At 45.5% G+C, this 23,148-nt stretch overlaps 1 protein-coding gene across 1 annotated transcript in view; it reads right to left on the minus strand.

Moving 5' to 3' along the window:
• Nucleotides 1-6,181: 6,181 nt before the first annotated feature.
• Nucleotides 6,182-23,148, minus strand: part of LOC147634120 (fanconi anemia group D2 protein) — a 111,980-nt gene continuing 95,013 nt past the window's right edge. The window contains 19 exon segments of the mRNA XM_086805234.1: nt 6,182-6,864; nt 6,967-7,087; nt 7,163-7,219; nt 7,336-7,391; nt 7,478-7,538; nt 10,293-10,427; nt 10,543-10,575; nt 10,678-10,767; nt 10,861-10,956; nt 11,051-11,283; nt 11,401-11,454; nt 11,457-11,586; nt 11,659-11,687; nt 11,690-11,815; nt 11,895-12,114; nt 12,194-12,235; nt 12,329-12,400; nt 12,402-12,584; nt 12,586-12,799. Coding sequence (XP_086661360.1) covers nt 6,701-6,864; nt 6,967-7,087; nt 7,163-7,219; nt 7,336-7,391; nt 7,478-7,538; nt 10,293-10,427; nt 10,543-10,575; nt 10,678-10,767; nt 10,861-10,956; nt 11,051-11,283; nt 11,401-11,454; nt 11,457-11,586; nt 11,659-11,687; nt 11,690-11,815; nt 11,895-12,114; nt 12,194-12,235; nt 12,329-12,400; nt 12,402-12,584; nt 12,586-12,799 — 2,116 coding nt within the window. The 3' untranslated portion in view covers nt 6,182-6,700.

A 23,148-nucleotide genomic window follows, 5' to 3' on the forward strand; every position in this document is an offset into this window, starting at 1 on the left:
TCATCTCTCTTCTACACACTCCACCATGATGATGATATTTCATGTGTGATCTCTTGTGATATCCAATAATGACTAGTAATCAACAAAGTGCTCCGTTGTAATGCGTAGAAGAGAGATGAAGCAAGGAGACAGAGATAGAGAGAGATACTCAAGCCAATAGAGCAAGTTTGTGCACCACATAAGAATGATTATATATAATCATACTTGCACCATATACAATGCTTTTATAGGCACCAAGGCCTTATCTTTTGACCCTAAATAAGAGGGTGTTCACACCTAGTATGTTCTCACCACCACTAAGGACACTTGACCAAACTCCATATCTTTTGACCCTAATTAAGAGGGTGTTCACACCTAGTATGTTCTCACCACTAAGGACACTTGGCTAGACTCCAGACTAACTCCAAAATTTGATAGGACCGAAGGTAGGGTTAGTGTGGGGAGGTAAGGTTTGATGCACTATAATCGGTTTCCAAATAGTTCCAGATTGAGAGTTCATATCAAAGGGTTTCTCTCGAGTGAATCGCACAAGCCTAAATAGATTCAGACATGTGTGTTCTCTATCCATGTTGCAAAAACAAAAGTTTTTTTTTAGTTTGAGATTTTTTTTTAGTTTTTTTTTTGTGAATTAACTCTGTTATGCTTGGTTGACTTAAATCTCATGTCTCTCGTCTTAGCTGGACTCACGCCTTGTATAATTGATCACACAGCTCATACACAGTGATCTGTGTGTTTCAATGAGGACTTCTTTGGAAGAAAATATATATTTTATTACACTCATTGATGATTACAACAAGTAGAGCTGATCTTACCCTATGATGGAAAAATCAGAGGTATTTTCTTATTTTTACCACTTTGTTGCTATGGTTGAAAATGAAATTAGCTTAAAAATTCAAACTCTCCATTCAGACAAAGGGGGAGGGAGGGGATATATGGCCCAATGCATTTAAACGTTTTTTAAAGAACAAAAAAGCATTAAGAATCAATGTATAACTTCTTATACATCACACCAAAATGTGTTGCTCTCTGAGACGAAACATGACTTTCATGGAGATGGTTAGATGCATGATTAAAGGACATTAGCTTCCACACAAGTTTTGGATGGAAGCAGTTCTTTGTGCTACCTATGTACTTAACACGTGCAACACTAAAGCTTTTAAGACTCACTCCTTATATGAGGCCTGGTTAAATCGAGAACCTAAGGTTGTGAACATATGCGTGTTTTTTAATTGTTTGGCATATGCACATATGCCATCACAAAGCAAACCTAAGCTGCATCGAAATGCATTTTATAGTACTGAAAGCAATGGCATATGCACATGAGCTAGTACAAAGCAAAACTAAGCTGCAATGAAATGCATTTTTATTAGTTATAGTGCTGAAAGCAAATGTTACCATCTCTACAATTCTCTCACTAAGAAGATTATTGTTAGTAGGGATGTTACTTTTGCATAGGATTCTGTCTATCCAATGATGGAATTCAATAATCATGCCTATGCCAATTCTCTAGACATGTTTGATGGTTTATTATCTATATCAGTATTATTGTTAATTCGCAATAGATTATTTTACAAGGGAAACTGCTCAAGAAAATGATGCACCAACTTCAGATCAACTAGAAGATGCAATAAATGTTGAAAGATCATCAATCAATGAATGTAGGGTTATGTTTAGATGGGTTAAAAGCACCTTGTAGGATAGAAAATTGTTTGCTTCTTTCCAAAGTAGAACAAGATCCGCTACTGGAACTTCTTCTTCGGGAGATATTGCTGAGTTTACATTTCTTCGTTCTCTACATGATGTAGATCAATCCGAGTCTTTTGAAGAGACTCAAGAAGATCCAAATTGGATGAAAGCCATGCAAGATGAGATTCATTCCATTCAAAAAATGGTACTTGGGATTTAGTGAATCTACCACTTGGCAAGAAATATATTGGTACGAAGTGATTTTTCAAAGTTAAGTCAAAGGTAAATGGATCTAAAACTAGACCTATTGCAAAAGATTATGCCCAATAGAAAGAGATTGATTATGATGAAACTTTTGCTTCTAGTTCCCGTATGACCGTTATCCGATTTGCTATTGCTTTGGCAATCCCATCATGGATAAAAAATGCACCAATTGCACATCGAAACAATGGTGACTCATAGGAAGAAGTTTAAGTGAGTCAATCAGCTGGATTTACCTAAACCGGTCAAGAATAGAAGATATGCAAGTTTTATAAAGCTTTATATGGTTTGATGGTACCAAAAGATTCACTATTTGGCTGGACATGGATTTCAAAATATTCCTATGAAAAGCACTTTATATGTGAAAAAGGACAAGCAAGATTTACTTGTCATTCTCGTTATAGGTGACATGACATTCACCAATGAGGATTCCATTACAGCTTTTAAAGCTGACCTTGTATCAAATTTTGAGATGTCAGATCTTGATCTTTTGTACTACTATTTTGGGTACCACTTTATTTATATAGCAAGATCATGGTATGGTAATTAAGCAATCTATGTACATCAAGGCACTGCTCAAACGGTTCAATATGGAAAGTTGCAAACCAATCTCTACACCAATGGAACCCAATGTAAAACTTAGTATGCACGATGTCGGTGTGTGAACCATTCGACATCACCACTTATGATCAAGTTGTTGGATGCCTAATCTATTTGTGCAACTCACAACCACACATCAAGGTATGGTGTGTCACAACTTTCAAAGTTCATGCATTACCTAGACACTAAGCACGACAAGCAGTTAAATGTATCTTCTGATTCTTGCAAGGCACTCAAGATCTTAGAATATTCTATGCCAAGGGGAGTAATTTAGAACTACACGTCTTCAGTGATTTTGAATAGGTAAGCAATTGTGACACACAACATTTCACATATGGAAATTGTTTCTTTCTTGGCAATTCATGCACTCTTGGCTAAGCAAGAAAAAACCAACTGTGACAACATCGTTCTGCGAAGCTGAATATAGAACAACGCTCATTGTGATAGCTAGATGTGTATCGTTGAGAAGATTGATGTTATGTTCCTTCAAGCACCACTACTCCTATTCTCACTGATACTTAGAGCACAATGGTAATTACAAAGAATCATGCCTTTTATGCCAAGACCAAGCACATTGAAGTGCATTATTAGTACATTACCACTATATTAGAGAGATACTCCATGCAAGAGAGATCAATCTAATCTATTGCAGCACGCATGATATTGTGGAAGATCTTTTCACGAAAGGCTTATCATGTGAAAAGTTTGAGGCATTTTGCAAAGCTTTGGACCTCTTCCCTTTCAGAGATTGATTTGCATTCTCTGTAAGCCTCACGTTTATACTACAAGGAGTTTATTAGATATTTGATAATATTACATTGTGAGGACATGAACTTATGTTATGGGCACTTTTGTCTCACAAGTTTTTTCCCATGGCCATCTAGGTGTGAACGAGCACCTTAGGATTAGCTAGTACATAAACAATCTCATTCATAGTTTAGGGTTGCTTTCTCATTTGTACTTTCTCATAATACTTGTAGAGAGCTTATAAGAATATATCACAATGAGAAGATAGATAGCAAAGCACAGTAGATAAAGAATGGAGAGAATTTAAAATTCCGAGATAGGTACTATGTGATGGTATTGTCCACCCATGTGCTCTCAAGTAGAGCTTAGATGACAATGATAAACTCTAGACAAAGGATGTACCAAGTGTAGAGGGTGTGGATACTTAGAAGCATTAGATACCTTAGCTTGTGATAACTTTGTCCCATGTATAGTATTGCACGTGGTATGGTAGGCACGTATATAATGTGAGCAATTACGTGGATAGACAAGGTCTCACCACTCTCAACGTGGCCCTAACCTACCACTCACTAATATTGAACCCATATCGTTGGGTCGAGGACGAGAGTCCTCGAATCGTGGCCCCCGTGGGACTTTGGTCGGGGCTAACACCCTAGGCCCCAACTAATGCTTAAACCCTTGACCATATCCTAACCATTATGGTCACAAAATAATGATCCCATCAACGTCTAAGTCGAGGTTCCCACTAAAGACACATGCCACCAATGCCTTATCCTCATAATGGGAACCTTTACAAAGTAGCAAACATCGATGTGAGATACATGCTGAGAGGCAAACATTAAGAGCGTATACAAACACCCCTCCTCAATTCCCAAGTGATAAAACAAGCTTTATTAATTTAGGATATCTTGTTAATTAAATGTACACCAAACATTGATGTGAGATACATGCTAGAAAGGCGAGCATTGAGAGTGTATACAAACAGCCCTCCCCTCCCCCTCTCCCCCTCTCAATTCCCAAAGGATAAATCAAACTTTATTAATTTAGGATATTTTACTAATTTTTACGATTAAATTAAATCTCTACACGACCCCAAAATAGAGAACACAAAGGTCAAAATAATTAAATAGATCTTAGAGAAAGGAAGGCTTATAACCTTGAATCATCCTATAAATTTATGAGTTTACTTGTAGACTTAAATTAATTCAAAGCATGGATAGGTTAATTGACCTAGCCCTCAAAAATAATTTAATAAACTTAGTCTTGAGTTAACCTTGAAAAGTATAGATAGAGAAGCATTAATATGCATGCTTTGCTTAAAAAGGTCTATTAATTGTGGGATAGAAATGCAAATGACTTTTAGATAATTGAGCTTTATTTGCAAGATAAAATAAAATTTATGCAAATTTATAGTGAGAGAAACTGTTAGAATGCTCTTTAATTAAGGGCATAAATGTGCCAATCGCCCATGAGAATGAATAATTTCCTTGCTCATTTTATGAAGAGAAGAGAAATAGTTATCCCATAAGAACCTAGTTTATCACTAGGAAATCATGGACTTCACATTTTCTCTCTCTACAAAATAGTAAAGAAAATGATCAAACCCAAGGACAAAACAAGGAATTTGACCGATTAGAGTAAAATTTAATTAGGTGTGGGACTATATCTCATAAGTGGAAAAAGTAAGAGAGAGAGTCCTTAAAGAAAGGTTTAAAACCCCATAGACCACAGTGAAGTTCAATGGGTAATACAATTGTTAAGTTGCACTTAAATGGGAGAAAACTTGAATGAAATTATGGGCAAGTATTTAAAGACAAAGGGACAGTCCAAAAAAAATTTAAGTATACAAAGTATCTTAGCTCAACATACATAATTATGCAAAAAATTAAGGCTATAAAACTCAGAGACTATGAACAATAATGTGATGAATTTTAGATAAGAGAAACTATGTAGATTGACCTTTCAAAGCCCCTATTGTTGTATCTAAAAATCTCTAGCTAAAGTTGTGATGAATGACAGTTTGACTAAGGAGTTGTAATCTCATATGGAAATTTGCATCACCCCAAGAAATTAGAAAGGAATGTCTTGAGAAGATCTCGCTAGGATCTATGCTAGGATCTATGCAATTGGAGGAATTTGACATACTCGAAGTATTGAATAGAGAGCTATGATATCTCATGGAACTTGCGATGGTTTACACTACTTTAGATATGAGTATGATGTATGACCTAAGCCCTCCTTTGCATCGTTCAAAGAGAAGCGAGCCCTAGCTATGGTACCAATGGTGTTGTCCACTGAAAGAGAGAGAGAGAAGGTGACCTAATCAAAGAAAATTGAATGATCTCACCTAACTGCAGAGAAGATTGGCACTTTCTCAAATCAATTCTGCTTACAAATTTTACGTTTACAAGCGGTTGTACTGTTGATTAGTTTCTTACACATTTTTTCTGGGTATGAATCTTGAATCATTCTGTATATACTTACAATTCTCAATATGTAACACAAGCATTTATTTTCAAGTGGTAGACGCTGATTTCTATCTATTGTTTTCCCCTTCGAGCATAAGAATTGGTGGTTGTTAAACGTAATCCATTGTTTCTCCCCTTGCATAACATCCGTGGTGGTTAACTGTTATCCATTGCTTCTCCCCTTGAGCACTTTCGGTTGCACACAGTGCCGGGAGGAAATACAACGGTGATGCCCTCCACATCACGCGTGTGTTATGCACCTTGAATTGAAGCAAAACTATGGTGTCTCCTCTAGCTGAGCCTTTTAAATGCAATCCTTTGTTATGGGCATAATAGGCCCCCGTGTGTTAGTATGCAGGTTTAGGCGCTGTAGGGTCTTCGGGTGCAGCAGCAACGGATAAATTTAAACACAATTTTACTTCTTGGCCAAATTTTTTTTTTAAAATTGCTCTCTTTGAGGCTTCAAAGGTGAAGCCATGCTCAAGTCATCTTCTATTTCACATTGAAGTGCACACCAAGTGTATACAATTGATTATGCAGTGTGGCAGTGTTCCCTAATCTGGCATAGGGGCAAATTTATAATCCTGTTTTCCACGGCCCAGCTCACTGGGCAATGGCCAACTTTGCAAACATCTAATAAGTGATATCCCAGCCATGGCCTAGTTTGGATTTTGTACGGGAGCCCCTTTAGGTGCACGTACGCCAGCCATGGCCAAGTTTTGTAAGGGAATGCCATAAAATGGCACCAGCTAACCCAAGTTATCTGCCCCAAACCTGGCAAGGGAATCGCCATACATGATATCGAGACAATGCCTTCAGCATGACATACCGGTATGCAGGACATGGCGATTTAAGGCCCATCAATATAAAAATGCACACAAACGGGCCCAACAAGTTTTGTCTTCGGGAGGCTAAAGCCACTATATTTGGTGGGTGCCTTAAATTTGATCACTAGCATCCCCCTCTGTTTCACTTCCATCATGCTCTACCTGATCTGCATCCCCATCCTCACTGGCTGACACTGCTTCCTCTCTCTCTTCATCGCTAACAGGGAGCTGAGAACCCACCTCCTCTCCCTGCAAATTTTTGTGCTTCAAGTTGCCTGTCCAAGATTCAGATACGAAGTCAGGAGCATTCCACGTTTGCCAAGGAGAGCTTACTTTTGACAATTAGATGTGACTGTTGAATGGAGTTGAGAGTATACCCATCCAAAACGAATTGCCTTGGGACACACTATGGAGTAGTGCCTTAATACAGAAAACATAACGCTCCAACGACCTCTTCACTGCAGGGATCTTGCTTGTCACCGGCATTTTTTTCAAACCCTGACAAAGCAAGCCAATGTAAGTAGCTGTGGCTTTCAGTGACAACGAGTAGCAGCTAAAGCTTCAGGTTCAGACCTTAGCCTCTGAGCACAATGTCTGGATGGTTCTTGTGGCCTTTTGAAGCTCTTTCACCTGAAACGGCCATCATATCAAGATCAATCTTTGAGGGACACCCTGAGGTCTTGTGAGACTAGTATGTGAGGCTTGTATATTCCTAGCTCTATTGATCACCTCTTCCCATTACTTACAATTGCATTTATAGAATCTTTATGTGCCTGGTATTGAGCTTGCCAAAAGTCCATTCCTGCATCCAGTTTGAAATCACTATGGGTTGCCAGAAAATCCCAAAAAGTCCAACGGATATGAGGTGATGAAATATGCTAGGTTTACCTTTCAAAAATGTGTCAACAAATTTTCCTCCAAACTTGACTGCAACTGAATGGACTGCAGTCTGCAATTAACACACTTTCTCTCTCTCTCTTTCTCTCTCTCTCTTTCTCTCTCTCGTACCATGATGAGATTACATGGACACTCCATGTGGATTGATATTACTGGCCAAAGGGCCCTCGTCAAGAGATATCACATGTTTTCCACATGGTGGGGACTCAAGCACAATAGATTATTTGTTGCAGTCCCAACCCATTGCCCAGCACATCCATGAATTCAAAAGCAACAACAATAACCCACCACCCACAAAAAAGCATTTCTATGTCAACAAGGAATCTATAAGGAACATTGCAGCGAAGCTCCCCCCCTGCGCAACTGATTCTGCCCTCCCCTCCTTTGCCAGTGCGACCCTGCATCGCCTAGCCCCACCCCCTCCCCTTCTCTTTTTTCTTCCCTTGCGCTTCCCCACTGCACCTGCGCCTCCCCCCTCCGCCCCAGCCTGTGCCTCTCCCCCCACCTTTCCCTCCCCCCTTCTTCCTAGCTCTCCCCAGCCTCACCGCTTCTCCGTCTTACTCTGGTTTTTCATCGCCCTTTCCGTCTTCTTCCGGCAGCATCTTCAGCTCTTGGGTATTTTTCATTCGGCAAGTCTCATCCTCTTCTTGTCATCACCCTCAGGAGGACTCCATGGCAGCAGCTCCATCATCCCCGACCGAGGCCGCCATAACTTGCTTATCTTTTTCTGAAGCGGACCTTCAGCTTCTCGCTACGACTGTTGCATCCTTAGAGGTCTCCACTCTAGTTTGCAACATTGTCGGTAGCCACCTTGCACGCGGACAACTCAGAGATCTTCTGTAGGGTAGCCTCCTTGGTGGACCTGCAAAGATCATAGACATTCATCCTCTGGAGCGTGGCTACTATCAGGTTGAATTCGACTCGCCAACGGTGTCAGATCGAGTCATGCAGCTAAGCCTTGTTGCCCTGTGTACGGCCAAGCCTTCTTTGCATGGTGGTAGCATGGATTCAACCTTGCATCCGACCCTCTGGCTGGCGTTTCACGCTTTTCCGTGACAGCCTGCTTCCCAGGCCTCGAGAGGGAATACCTTCCTCTTCTCTTGGTGATCGGTGGAGCCATTTGGAGAGTGATGGAATCCCCCCTCATTCGTCCCTTGCACGGGCAGCCGGGATTCCATCCCTCTGCATTTGTGTTGCCTCGCCGGAGACAGTGCCCCATGTCATATCTATTCCTTGCCTTCGGGGAGACCCCATCATTCAACGAGTGGAGTACTCAAGCCTTCCCGGCCAGTGTTTCATTTGCAGGTAGATGGGCCACCTTGACAGAGCTTGCCCTCGGCACTAGTCCAGGAGACTGCCCCCAGTGGTCTCTCTCTGTCCCCCCCCCCCCCCCCCCCTCCTTTCAGACAGCTGAGCACCAGGACCCGACTGCGGACGCCTCTGTTGTTGGAGGCTGGTGGACTTTGGCCCGCGCAAGGGCTGTCAACCAATACCAGAGCTGAGCGCCGCCATTGCGCGCACCACGCTAGTAGAGTACAAGAACATTCAGATATGTCAAAGAACTGTTTTGAGCATTTACCGCAACACGCACTCATTGGCGAGGGGCTCTCCCTAGTCACTCCGAGGGTCCCTCCGGCCCCTTTGGTTTGGCCACCACTGCCTCGTTGAGACAACTCCTTTGGTTCTCAGTTTCCAGCGAGGCCAGCTGGTGCCACTAAATCCCCGGCGAGCTCGTTCCAGCACTCTCCCTCTCTAATGGATCACTCCTACCTGCTCCCATCTGGCCGTTGTGAGGGCACGGCTCCGCATGGGCCGGAGGGGTGTGAGGGCACAACTGTTGGGGGCAGGGTCGTGGCATGCCACAGCTCGTCCGGGCCTCCTTCCCCGCCTCCCAAGCCCCTCCACCTCATCCTCAGAGGAGTCAAGGTTTAGGGGGCCCTCAATGCTTTCACAGGCGAGGCATCCTCAAAGGAGACCTTCAATTATATGTTCGTAGAGGACCACTAGAGGCAGGACATGCACACGAGCACTAGGATTCTAGATAGCCTCATTAAGGACCCCAAGCTCTGCAGCAAGATAGAGCAGATATGAGCGGGACTAGATTTTATTTCAGGCTCTGCTGCATGCACCTTGGATGTGGGCCTAGGTGAGATCATTAGATTTTTGCAAGAGACAGCACATAATAGATTAGAGGGATTTCGAGGACAGGAGACGAGCTTGAGGAGGGGTCTTGCTTCTCTCTAGTGGCTTCAGGAGAGTTCCCCCGACAGCCCATGGAGTACCCTTGCCTTCAGCCTAGATTGAACTCCTGCTCCTTGGTAGTTGGTGTCTTCAGTGTGCTAAGAGCTTTCCTCCTCAGCCCTAGGAGTACCCTTGCCTTCAGCCTAGATTGAACTCCTGCTCTTTGGTAGTTGGTGTTTTCTTGCAGCCCTTCTGAAGCCCATGTAGTGGCCCTAGGCGCAGCCATCAGACCCTTCAGCCAGCAGCCAGCAGTCCTTTTAACCCAGCAGTTCAGCTCTTCAATCCCCTGCAGACCTAGGGCCAGCATACAATCCATAGGCGCCTGCAGTCAGCACTCTTGCAGGCCTCAGATCAGCATCAACCTTAGCGTTTGTGCATACAGCATAACCAGCAGGTACACAGACCAGTACAGCCCTGCGTTTGCAGATATCCAGCCTTGTAAACTTGCGTTACAGCCCTACAACAGCCCTACAGACCTGCTTTCTCTCTCTCTCTCTCTCTCTCTCTCTCTCTCTCTCTCTCACACACACACACACACACACACACACACACACAAAAGTGTTACCTTGTCATAATGGATCTTTGTCAAGTTCACTAAAGACACCATGACTGTAGCGCATTGTCGAGCTCGAACTAGTACGAGGCTGACATCATCCTCTTTTGCATTCCTTGACTTGTGCAAAGCTATAATGTCCTTGACCTGAACAAGCGTAGATGGTAGAGCGTTATACTCATGAGACCCTGAGATGAATATCCTCTACTGTGCTAAATCAAGCAAGCTCTGAGTTCCAGCGACAATTGGAGACTAGAAATACCACTTTATTGAAGATGTTCGATAGCTCTTCATACTGTAAGATAATAACAAACCAAAAAGATCAGAAAAAATCAAACACATTCACCACATACAGCATTGGATTTGTTTGTCGCAGTGAGAGTAGAGAAAAGCCAACCTGCACACGATACCAAACAAGGAAAGTCCCTGAGCAAAGGGTTGAATATCCACGAACAGTATCACCACTTCTAGCTTTTTGGCTAGGAACCTGAGGAGAGTGTATATGACACGTTATGCTCCCGTTTCAAGTCGAAACTGCATTTAACTGTCATACATGCCTTGTTTCAGAGTGTATACCTACCTGGGGCATGACGTTGCTGGCTAGATCCTCAAGTAGCTCAATCGGTGAGTCATTATACTGTAGGAAGGTATGTAGAAGCTGCTGAAGCACATCACCCTGTTTGAGGAACAACAGTAACTCTTCACATTAGGTGCATATTGCATAGATGGCTTCTGAATCATCCTTACTAGCAGGTTCCATGGTATCTCACCTTATTCTTCAAACTTTTCCCTTGCCCATCATCCTCCCATTCATGTTGCAATACCCTGCCTGCAGATACACTTAATCTACTTTTCAGGTAAGGTAAAAACCCTGTGGTACGGAAGAAACCAGACCGTCCCCGTATGGTTTCTCTTAAGACTTCAATGCAAGCTTCAGCACACGCAACGAGCCCTTTTTGTGCCATTACAAGCTCTGTAGTGACTGAAAAGGATGTTGAAGCAGCTGCATGTTTAATAACCCAAAACAAATGTGCAGAAAGTTAACTTCAATTGATCTAAACTTCAAGCCAGGAGTCGGTTCTAACTGGACTACGCAACAGGTCATGCTTGTCGAGTCTACCTGCATCAAACAATTCATCAAGATGAGTGTATGTGCTGCACATGGCATACTCAGAGTGTCTGGCGAAGGGGGTGGCTGCAAGTCAAGCAAAAACTTGTCTCCAGAGTCTGTTGTACCAAAGGCTGATAGAAGCTCCATCAGGGTTGGCACGTTGTGCTCGCAAACAAGCTCTGGGTTGGCAAACATCTGAGCGAAACATTCTTATGTTAACGACACCATTGCATGCTTAATCAGCTGAGCTGCTTATAGCGTAATCACCTTTGATAAACAGCGTATTATCACCACGAAACAGAGCCTGCTGTGGCAATTTTGGGGGCTATTGGAAAGGCACATTCTGGATTGCCAGCAGCAAGGGCCTCCGAATTCCAATGCTCATCACAAGCATCATCCATTGCAGCATCAGCACCAGCAGAACCTGTTAAATTAAATGAGATATTTACATAGCCTCACAGCAAAGAAAACGTCCTAATGCACTGCATGAGATGCAGCCATACCTTGACAAAGCATCCTAGCTGCAGTATCCAGATGCTTCCTTAGACTTGGAAACACTGGTTTCAGCATTGTGAGAAACTGCGTTGATGTCATGGAGCCCATACCAGAAGGAGGTTTAGTGCTACTGGGTAAGGCAGCCCAAGAGAATGGCTTACGATTTTGTGAGTCCAGGCATTCCAGCTTGTGATGCAGATCGCGTAGTATGTACAAATGGAGTGGAAGCTGGAGGTTGACGGCATGCCAAGAATTAGATCCTATACAAAAAGCGGTCTTGTATGCATGACTATAGGGAAGCAAGTACCTCAGTACAGGGATCTGCACAACATGCTGTTGATGGCCTGTCCTGCAAAAGCAGCTGCCTTTTAGGTACCCTTTATTCTAATGGTATAATAGTTTTGTTTTAGATTAGGGATAGGAACACATTGACATCACAAACCTGGGGAATACAGAGGACTGACAAACTGTGTACACTTAAAGGTCGGAACTTCCATCTTTGTTCCTCCAGCTGTTCCAGCTTTGTCACTTCTTTCTTTCAGAGTGGCTGCCTCCTTCTCATGGTTTCCATTAACAGTCGACGGCATCTCTCCAGCTGCTGCCTGCGAATGGCTCGAGGTTTGAGTATCAGTTTCTCTTGTTTTGTTACCAAAACAGTCAGGGAGTTTGGTTTGCTTCTGTTTGCCCCTGCTGACCTGAAGAGTTGTTCCTGTCAGCTTGACTAGCAGCTGCATTCTGAGACTCTTCACCATCCACAGTCTTCCTTTTCCTGCCCCTCTTAGCTGCTCCTGCTGCTTTCAGGGGATTTTGCCTGCAGACAAGTTTGTTTCCTGCCTCTATTTCTGAATGCAGTAGCGGGAGAGACAATGAAGGTACAGACTCCATACACTTGTCCAGAAGGTGCTCAAGAAATCTGCATCACAACCAAAGACTCAGATATGGTCTCAAAACTGAAAACCCTTAAACACGATTGACCAACCAACATGCAAAAAAGGATAACATCCTGGCCATTGCCATGTTCTAAAGGCAAAGCGGTCATCTGCATCTTGCCATTCGCAAGTGTCCTCTTCAATGTGTTACTTTAGGGTATACTTGAAGGGCAGCAGTCAACATATGGACTTTAACAGCTTCAACCTCACAGACACCAACACACGAGACTGGCCAGCCTGGCTTCAATGCAAGCAGGAGATTGGATTACTTTCTTACCACTTGCAGCTAAATTCTCTTGGTTGCACCACTTAATTAAGGAAAGCCCTCACTGAGGTTACCTTCAGGCTTCTTCCGAACAGTAAAAGCAGACATTGCAGCAACAAAGTATCAATTCCTCACAATGCTACTTAAAGACTCACAATACCTCATCTTCTGATGATGATTGTTCAATCTACAATTACACAAAGTTCAAACTTATATGGAAAAGTTGAATATCCTTCGAACTGCAGCATTGAATCATGGGGCTCTATGTAATAGCTCTTCTTTCTTTCTGTTGGAGGACCCTAAGGAGAGAATTCAGAGAGTAGAAGTTTACAAACTTTGCTTCAAATTTTGTTTTTGCTGCCAACAAAGACAACCTTAAACTTGGTAAGGTGCTTAAGATGAACCTATAAGCCTGATAAAGTGAACACTTTATTATTGTTACCTGCATACTGCTGCTATCTACAAATTTCAAACCCTTGATAAAGTGGCAGGCGCTCTAGATTTTTTTCCAAAGAAAGATCCTTCTATTAGTTATAGAGAAAAAACCAGCCGTTTGGCTAAATACAACACTGCCAAAAAGCAGTTCAAATATACATATGAGATAAGGAAGAAAAGGGGGGGGGGGGGGGGGGGGGGGGGGGGGGGGGGGCTCGTCAGCTGGCCGCTCTGTCGGAGGGGTCCATAGTGCCAAGAAACTCACTGTATCCCCTGGATAGGAAGGTTCTGGGGTCCAGGCACAGAAGAAAGCCTCACGCCACTGCTCTGCATGCACTCCGAATCACCGGTCACCTCAAAACGTCCCTGGAGGGTGTGTACGAGGTCCACAGATGACCTCAGCTGGGAGGGTGATCAAACCATCGATGGCCTCACTGCACCAGGGGATGCCAAATGTGCCAAGCTGCTATGCTACTGATGATCTCCCATTGTGAGCTAGTGTGTTACTGTGGAGTCCAGGGCCATATCGGAACTGCCACTACAGTCATCACAGACATGCGCATGTGGGTGAGTCTCAATGTGAGGTCTCGTCCATCATCCTCGTAAAGTAGGGCCTTGCTCGCCTCTATAACCCAAGCTACAGCCCCCATGTGATGATGTGAGTGGTGCTCAGATCAGAAGAAAATAGGCGGAGGATGCGCTGCCATTCTTGCAGTGCTTGGGGGGCAATGGCAACAGCTCGTTGGTCTGCTAGTGAACACCAACCACATGCCCACAGCTAAGCTCTGATGGGCTAAGAGCTACAGAAAGAAGGAGATCTTCCGGGGATGGAAGCTGCTCCAGAGTCTCTGCCAAAAAACCATGATGAAGAAGCCAGGACTTTGTAGGCCTGCCAATGCTGTTGCACTGCCAGGGTGCCATCTGTGGTCTCGAGGAGGATCCAACACGGCCAAACCAGGCGAACTAATCAAGGATCGCCAACCACGTGCCCACAGCTAAGCTCTGATGGGTTAAGAGCCAGAGAAAGAAAGAAAGAAAGATTTTATTAACGTCTTCTAAAGCCAAAAAACGGCCTATGAGACAACACCTCTGTACATCATCATCATGTTCTCAATGGACATCAAATGGATACAAAAGAAAAAAAAAGTACAAAGTACTCTATAATGTGGAGATAAATCACATACAGGGCTCTGGTTAACTACTGTGGGGTGGGTGAGAGGGAGGGGGGGGTAAATACATCCAATACAGTAACTAGCTCCAACCGGTGCATTGACTGGGTGTAGGATGTCATACATCGGGTTAGGGGCAAGATATCTCCCAATCTGTGCTAGATCGCCTCTCAAGTAAAGCTAAAGCTGCATACCCTCTGGCTACCCTGTCCTGAACTGCCCGTCTCATGGAGAACCTCCCCGCTGCTAGGCTAGTAAAGGTGACACCCAAATATACATATGAAGTCACTACTTCCACACATCTGCCCTGGTATATGATGTGGGTGGTCTCTCGCCCGTGCTTCGTGGTATTGAAAATCATAACCTTGGTTTTACCAAGATTGACCGTCGGGCCCCTCTGATTACAAAACTCTCCCAAGGCATCCACGTGCCGCTGTAAGCCCTGCTGTGTATCTAAGACAAGTACTACATCGTCTGCATAAAGCATCAAAGCTACATATAAATCTGCCAAAGATGATCCACTGCCCCCCCTTCTGCCTACAAAATCTGCTAGCACATCAATGTATAATCCAAACAGAGTGGGAGATAATGGACATCCTTGCTTAACCCCAATAGTGCTAGCAAGCTCCTGTGATAATCATCCCGGACATCGCACACGACCCACAACTCTCTCATACAAAGCAATAATCCCCCATATCATCTCTGATGGTACCCCAAGTGTCTGCAATCTCTGCATAAGTCTGTCGCGAGGCACAGTGTCAAATGCCTTGCGGAAATCCACAAAACAGCAATATAATCTACGCCTCTGTGCCTTCGCCTCCTCTATGAGGCTCCTGAGTGTGAAGATATGATCAAGAGTGGAGTGGTTTCGGCGGAAACCAGCCTGCCCAGTAGCTCTGAATCCAGAGATCTCTGCCAATTTACTGAGCTCATGCTCAATGACCGACCCATAAAGTTTGGCCAATGTGTGTGGCCTGCCATCCTAGTCCTGTAGTTACCCGGATCCATAGGGTCACCAGCCTTATGCATGGGGGCAATAGTGTGTAAAGTCCATGTGGGTGGGAACCCCTCTACGATAGCTCTGTTAAAGAAGATCTTTCGGGGACGGAAGCTGCTCCAGAGTCTACCCAAGAATTCATGATGAAGAAGCCGAGACTTTGTGGGCCTGCCAATGCTGCTGCACTGCCAGGGTGCCATCTGTGACCTCGAGGAGGATCCGACACGACCAACCTGGGCAGAGTACCCAAGGAATGGAATGGCCTCCTTGAGATCCTAAATCAAAGGGTCTCTCCGTTGCCACTCTATGGGATCCCACTGTGCGTGAGCCAACAAGCTGTTCTCCCAAAGCAATGCCAACAAGCTGTTCTCCCAGAGCCAAAAGTGCCACGATGCGACCCCTCTGACCTCAAGAGGAAGGGAGGGGGGATCTGTGGCCCACTTCTACCCCTTGCGGCCCACCACGCCGACCCACTAAGGAGGGGATGGGAGGGCATCACCGAGCTGCCACTGGGACGTTGTGACGAGGCCACCCGGTCTGACCTCATGAATGCTGATGAGGTGGCCATGTGAATAACCAAAAACCACTAAGCGAGCTCCAGTGCAGGTGAAAGCAACCACTCATGGGATGTCGGGGGGTCCTCTTGTGAGGGAGAAGCTAATCAGGTGGATAAGCAGAGTCAATGTCAGGGATCATAGTGGAGGCTCCTCCCCTATTGTGTCAGCTCCGTGAGTCGACAGTAGCTTTGCCAGGTGCCCAGAGCTAGAGCTAGCCCCAAGACAGATCGGCTGCCAATCATGTGTCCTAAGGGAAGGCAGAAATGAGGGTTCGAGGCCAAGGGTCTCTCCGAGGGAAGCCGGTAGAGTATGTCAGGTCATATGTCTACTTGGGAGTTACTTTCACAGGACCGCGTTTCTCCCTGAAGGAGGCAGCCGCACCTAGATTAGCTCGAGGGCATGCAGTCTTCGGGGCACTTGAGAGGCAGTGTGCACACATACAGTTTCAAGAGCCACGCACCAAATTGTGGCTATTTGATATGCTTGTCACACCGACCCTTCAGTACGATGGAGAGACCACTGATCATGATGATTGCCTGCATGATTCGGAGCAAATCATCAGTACCACACGAGATTGTTCGGGCTGAGCTGGGTGCCCCACCAGTAGTAACCGAGGCCCTATTCCAGGCAGTTACCTTTTTACAACGGCTATGGAAGCTCCCTCAGCAGAGGTACTCCCGATTGGCATTGACCTCATCCATACAGTTAGCAGAGGATAGAGATACTCATTGTTGGTATGCTCAGATGAGAACATGGTTTGACCTACATGGTTTGCGGATAGAGGCACTACCACCCTTTCACTACAGTCTGGATTGTCCATTTTTGGATCTTACCCGCTCGGAGCAAAACCGCGTGATCAAGATGGATATCATCAGAGTGGAGACAGAGAGGACATGGACTAGCCCCCATGAGCCCTTGGGCACGAAAATGGCTCATTACAAGAGCCATTTTCTACACCTCTCACCGGTTGATTTTATCACCCGCCCGGCGTACGTGGATGTACACCTATCACATGGGATACGTTGTGCCATTGGACAGATCCGGACCTCATCACACCAACTGCGGATTGAGACAGGGCGATATGTGCAACAGATCATGGATGACCGCATTTGTCAGCTATGCTACTAGGAGGTAGAGACAGAGGAACACTACATTTGCCGATGTAAAGTCTATTATGAGATTCGAGGGAGATATCACTGCCTCTTCCGAGAGGGTTTTGGGCCGTTACGCAGGGTCATGGAGTTTGAGGATCAGAGATGCCTTGGATTGTTTCTACTTGAGCTCAGGAGACACAGAGAGACCCTCTTGGCAGACAGGAGGCCGAGCCATGATGTACCTAGACAGAGGACCTTGACAGATTTCTTCAGCACCACAACCAGCAACCCAGCCCACACACCTTCTGATACCTCCTCCATTGGGCCATCAGGGCACCGACCATGCTCCCAGGGAGTCACCACTGATAGAGTAGTTATCTTATGTCGTGCTCGTTGGCCACGCCCACCAGGATCTTGACCACAACATCCTCACCATCGCCAGATCACAGCCATTATTGCTCGGCATCGGAGGCGCCTACCTCGCTTCTACGACCTCTCCATTCTAGACAACCCCATGGCGGAGATACTTGATCTAAGGAGAGGGCAACACTTCAACTGATCAGCATACATGGATCTACCTGATGTACATTTTTTAGTATTTTCTACTCAGTATCATCTCGGAGTCTTACAGTTGTGTTCTTATAACTGTAGGACAATCAGTTTATTGTACTTTTAAGTCTCATTTAGTTGTTCTCTTTGATGAGACACCAACTTCAAATGTACTCTCAGGTTTGGTCTCATAGGCCACTATGGCCTCTTAGTGACGTTAATATATCATATCATTTCATCTCATCATCATCATCTCTCTCTCTCTCTCTCTCTCTCTCTCTCTCTCTCTCTCTCTCTCTCTCTCTCTCTCTCTCTCTCTCTCTATGCACGACTTGCTTTAGAGTCCTCTCATCAGCTAGCCATGGAGGGAGACACTTCATGTTGGTATGCGTAGATAGCATCCTGGTTTGACCTCCACGGGTTCAGTTTAGACAAACTTCCACCCTTCCAGTACTCTCTGGAGGCACCCTCTCTCACCTTGACACATTCTGAGATTAGTAGAGTCATCAGACAGGACCTCATTCAGTTGGACACTAGGAGGACATGGCTAGAGCCCTCACAGGAGTTGGTGACGAAGATGGCTTTCTATAGAGACCATCTTCTCCACACCACTGAGGATGGCTTTATACTTAGACCGAGCTACATGGATACCCATCTGTCTCATGGATTGAGGTGCGCCATTGGGCAGATCCGCACCTGTTCACATCAAGTAGAGATAGAGACAGGCAGATTTAGAGGCATACCTCCAGGTTAGAGGATTTGTCAGATTTGTTGGATAGAGCCAGAGACGGAGGAGCACTGCATCTGTCGCTGCACAGCATATTATGACATTCGAGGGCGCTACCATAGCATTTTTAGAGAGGGATTTGGACCACTGGCTAGAGTCATGGACTATTGTGATCATCGATGCTTGGGTTTTTATCTCCTGGAGATCCACAGGCTAAGAGAGTCCATTATTAGGAGCAGACGCCCGACTGGCAGGGAGTCCACACAGAGACAGATTACTGACTTCTTTAGAGGGACTACCCGGGGGGACACACAGCCGACTGCCCAGCAGTGGGCACCCCGTGGGACTCTAGTTGAGAGAGCTATCCAGTTGGGCAGATCTAGACGCCCGAGGGTTCGCGGATCCTCACATCGGAGATAGTGCCTACACCGGAGGATTCAGAGCATCATCGCGAGGCATCGGGCTCGTCCGACCAAGCATCTCACTATGGCAGATATCCAGGCCATCCGGCAGAGACCCATGCTAGAGCTCCTAGGATGATTACGACTCCAACCATATACTGTTGTACTCATTGTCACTTTTGTACTCCCCCATATTCATGTATTCAAGTATCCATGTACTCATGTACCCCCCCCCCCCCCCCCCCCCCCCCCCCACATTTTGACTAGTAGCATTAGTTTCCCCCCTATTGATGTATTGTGGGGGTATCTCTTTTCTTTTCCAGACAGTGTATCAGATGTCACATGGTTGTAACTTTGGTCTCATAGGTCACTTTGGCCTTTTGAAGACGTTAATATAACATTTCATTTCTGCTAGCTCAATACTTTCGTACTTTATTTCATGTTCATTTTGTCCTTTTTTTTCTAGACATCCAGAAGACATTGACAATTGTACATTGATTGTCTCATAGGTCGAGTTCGGCCTCTAGTAGACATTAATACAGCTTTCTTTCTTTCTTCTCTCTCGCAAGCCACGATCACCTCATCAGCTCCAGATCCAAGACATGCTCCACAGCCATCGATCTACCTTTCCACATGACATAGCTAAGGGAGACCTCTCGGCCATACTCATTAGCCCCATACTTGATATTTTGGAGAGTGCTATACCATCTACTCGGAGCTGATGTTGCTCTCATGTTTCTATGCTCTTAGTATTCCATGATGAGTTTCCATGGACAGTTTTATATCACCCCAATGAGATAGCTATGTTTATGTTTTCTTTCTATTTTATTTTCCATTCCATGATGATATATGCCATGGACATTATTGTATCACTTTGGTCTCCTGGGCCCATTGGGTCTTTAGTAGACGCTTAATATATATCTCTCTCTCACCCAGGCATGTTCTTCAGGGAGCTGTGGACACCCCCTTCACTGATGTATACCATTTTATACCCCCAGTATGGTACAGGATGGAGCTAGCTAGGTTGCATATCATGATTGTATACTCCATGCATATAGCTTTGCATTCTCCTAGTAGTAGAGCTCCATCCCCTGCACACCCAGATTCAGCTTTTTTTTTTGTTGAGTACTTTTTCATTTTGTTGGGATGACAGAGGATACCCCATACAGGTACTCCGATTTGTCTCATAGGCCGAGTTCGGTCTTTTGGAAGACGTTAATAAAATCTTTCTTTCTTTCTTTCTTTCTCTCAATGGCAACACTCTCACAACCATCAAAGAAGAGATCTCCAAGGAGATCACAAAGGACATGGAGGGGAAACTTGAAGCCAAGCAAACAAGATGGGTTGAAGTGGTGAAGAAGAACATCCGTAAAGAGGTGAGGGAGGAGACTCAAAGGGAAGAACACCAAATGATTCACACCACCATTGAAGAGGAGAAGATGAAGCAGGCCCGCCGCCTCAACATTCGAGTCACAGGTATAGCCGAGACACCCGACTCCACTCCCGAGAAAGATGGACAGCTTCTATGCACGAAGCTCGGCTACAGGGAAGAGGACCCTCTCTCCTTCACCAAACCTACAGTTTGCAGGAGAGACGGAGAGGGCCACCTTCATGAGGAAGAGGGTGATTCTACGAGGATTACAAGGAGATCCCATCTATTTGGATGATGACCTTACGAAGATGCAGATAGAACACACGAAAACATGCATGCCGAGAGTCCTACAGGCCAGGAAAGAGGGCAAGAGAGCATTCTATCGCGATGGTCGTGTCATTATCGATGGCAAGGCCACCGATTAGCGCCAGGCGGCCTATGGGACATCGGCTATGGAGGATCCAAATTCACAGATACATATAGCAATTTGGAACTGCAATGCAGCACTTTGGACACATCCTGGGAGGATGGAGGAGGTCATGGAGGGACGGGACATCATACTACTTACAGAGACACACCAGAGCCCAAAGAGGGGGCTACCCAAAGTAGAGGGTTATCAGTGGGAGTCTACACACAGGGGGACCACACGAAAGAGCACATCGAGAGGATCTGGAGGTATAGCGATACTCTTCAGGCGACAGCTACATGAGCCCCTACGAGTGGTAGCACGTGACCAGGAGGCTAGATACATGTGGATCAGACTGCAGCTCTCGGCAGACAAGGTGTTATACATTGCTCTATGCTACTTCTCTCCTAGTAGAGGATCGAGATATGCCATGACAGCAGGAGGAGAGTAGAGAGGAGGAGGACACAGGGCCATTGTGAGAGTCACCATATGCAACCCTTTCAGATGAGATCATACACTACTCCAACTTGGGCGAAGTCCTTATGGGGGACTCCAATGCACGGACACAGAGCCGACAGTGCGACATTTATGATTTCGAGCACCCCCACGTGATGCACACACTAGAGGTGGAGGACACGGGAGCTTGCAGGCTGTCAGAGGACATGGGGCCGGATAACACCAGATATGGTCATCACTTACTTGAGTTGGGAGCCCGACACCATCTCGTTATTTATAACGGGATGAGACAGTGACAGGATTGACGAGCACTGACATGCTTTCCACGGTCATGGGGAGGTAGCATAGTGGACTACATCATGGGGTCCAAGGAGACCACACAAGGAGTGACATCTTTCACCATCCCCCCCTGTCCTATCGGTGCGGATCACATGTACCTCTTGCTATCACTGGCGAGCTCCACACCAGCACCCATACAGTCCACACAAGCATCGCATACAACTTTCTACTTCACCCATGACCTGGCAGACATATATGAGCATCATGTATATGACGGGCTACTCCAGATGGATCCCCTGTCACCTCTAGACACACTCACCACTCAGATGTCATCTCTACATATACGGCTGCCACCCGCCGCAGCTTCCCCCATCATACACACATTGCACACACAGATAGATCTGGCAGCATGCCCCAGAAATGGTGGTATGATGATGAGTGCACAGAGCTATACAGACACCTCCGTGCCCAGAGAGCACTAGGGACCATTACACAGACAGGCGAGCCGACAGATAAGGACCCTCACACACAGTAAGAGGCGTGCATATGAGGCGGCACAGTACTGGGATATATACAAATATATGCCATCAGAATCTCAGATCGACTCTCACATACAGCTTTTGAGGCATCCAGGCAACTCACAGAGAGTGGAGATAGGAGATCATGGTACTCACAAATGATACAGTGGCTCACTTAGCATGGTCTCAACATAGATCACCTGCCACCTTTCCAGTATGATATACATGCACCACACATCCAGCTCTCTCGCAGTGAGAGGAACAGAGTCCTTCGGCAGCAATATGCTCAGGAGACTTGGAATACACCCAGCCAGCCTTTACGGCCAAAGATGCTATACTACAGAGATTAGTTTATGCGTATCTCAGCAGATGGATTCATTCAGCGACCTGGATATATGGATGTATACATGCCTCAGAGTGCCCGAGTGGCGATTGGCCAGCTCAGAGTGTCATCACACCAGCTTGAGATTTGAGGCACGTAGGGCAGCACGGATCCCTAGAGCAAAGAGGATATGCAGACTATGCCAGGAGGAGGTTGAGAGTGAGGAGCATTATGTATGCAGGTGCGGAGCAAATAGTGACATTAGAGAGAGATACACCACCATCTTCAGTGGACATCCCTCACTCCGCCAGATCATGGAATCCGCAGACCAACGCAGATTTGGTTAGTTCAGAGTGTCATCACACCAACGGATGGAATTATTCAACAACCCGGGTATATGGATGTGTACATAACTCATAGTGCTCGAGTGGCGATTGGCCACTCAGAGTGTCATCACACCACCTTGAGATTGAGGCAGGTAGGGCAGCACGGATCCCCAGAGAACAGCGAGGATATGCAGACTATGCTAGGAGGAGGTTGAGAGTGAGGAGCATTATGTATGCAGATGTAGAGCATATAGTGTCATTAGAGAGAGATACACCACCATCTTCAGTGGACATCCCTCACTTCGCCAGATCATGGAGTCCGCAGATTAGCACAGATTTGGCTAGAGACACAACGCCATAGAGAGACATTGTTACAGACTCATACCTCAGGGAGAGGTGGGCGACAGCTCTACCTCACTGATTTCGTCCAGAGATCTATCCCAGTGCCTACCATGTCACA

Source organism: Cibotium barometz, chromosome 11, assembly GCF_041138505.1.
Source record: "Cibotium barometz isolate CiBa-2024 chromosome 11, ASM4113850v1, whole genome shotgun sequence".
Classification (NCBI taxonomy): domain Eukaryota; kingdom Viridiplantae; phylum Streptophyta; class Polypodiopsida; order Cyatheales; family Cibotiaceae; genus Cibotium; species Cibotium barometz.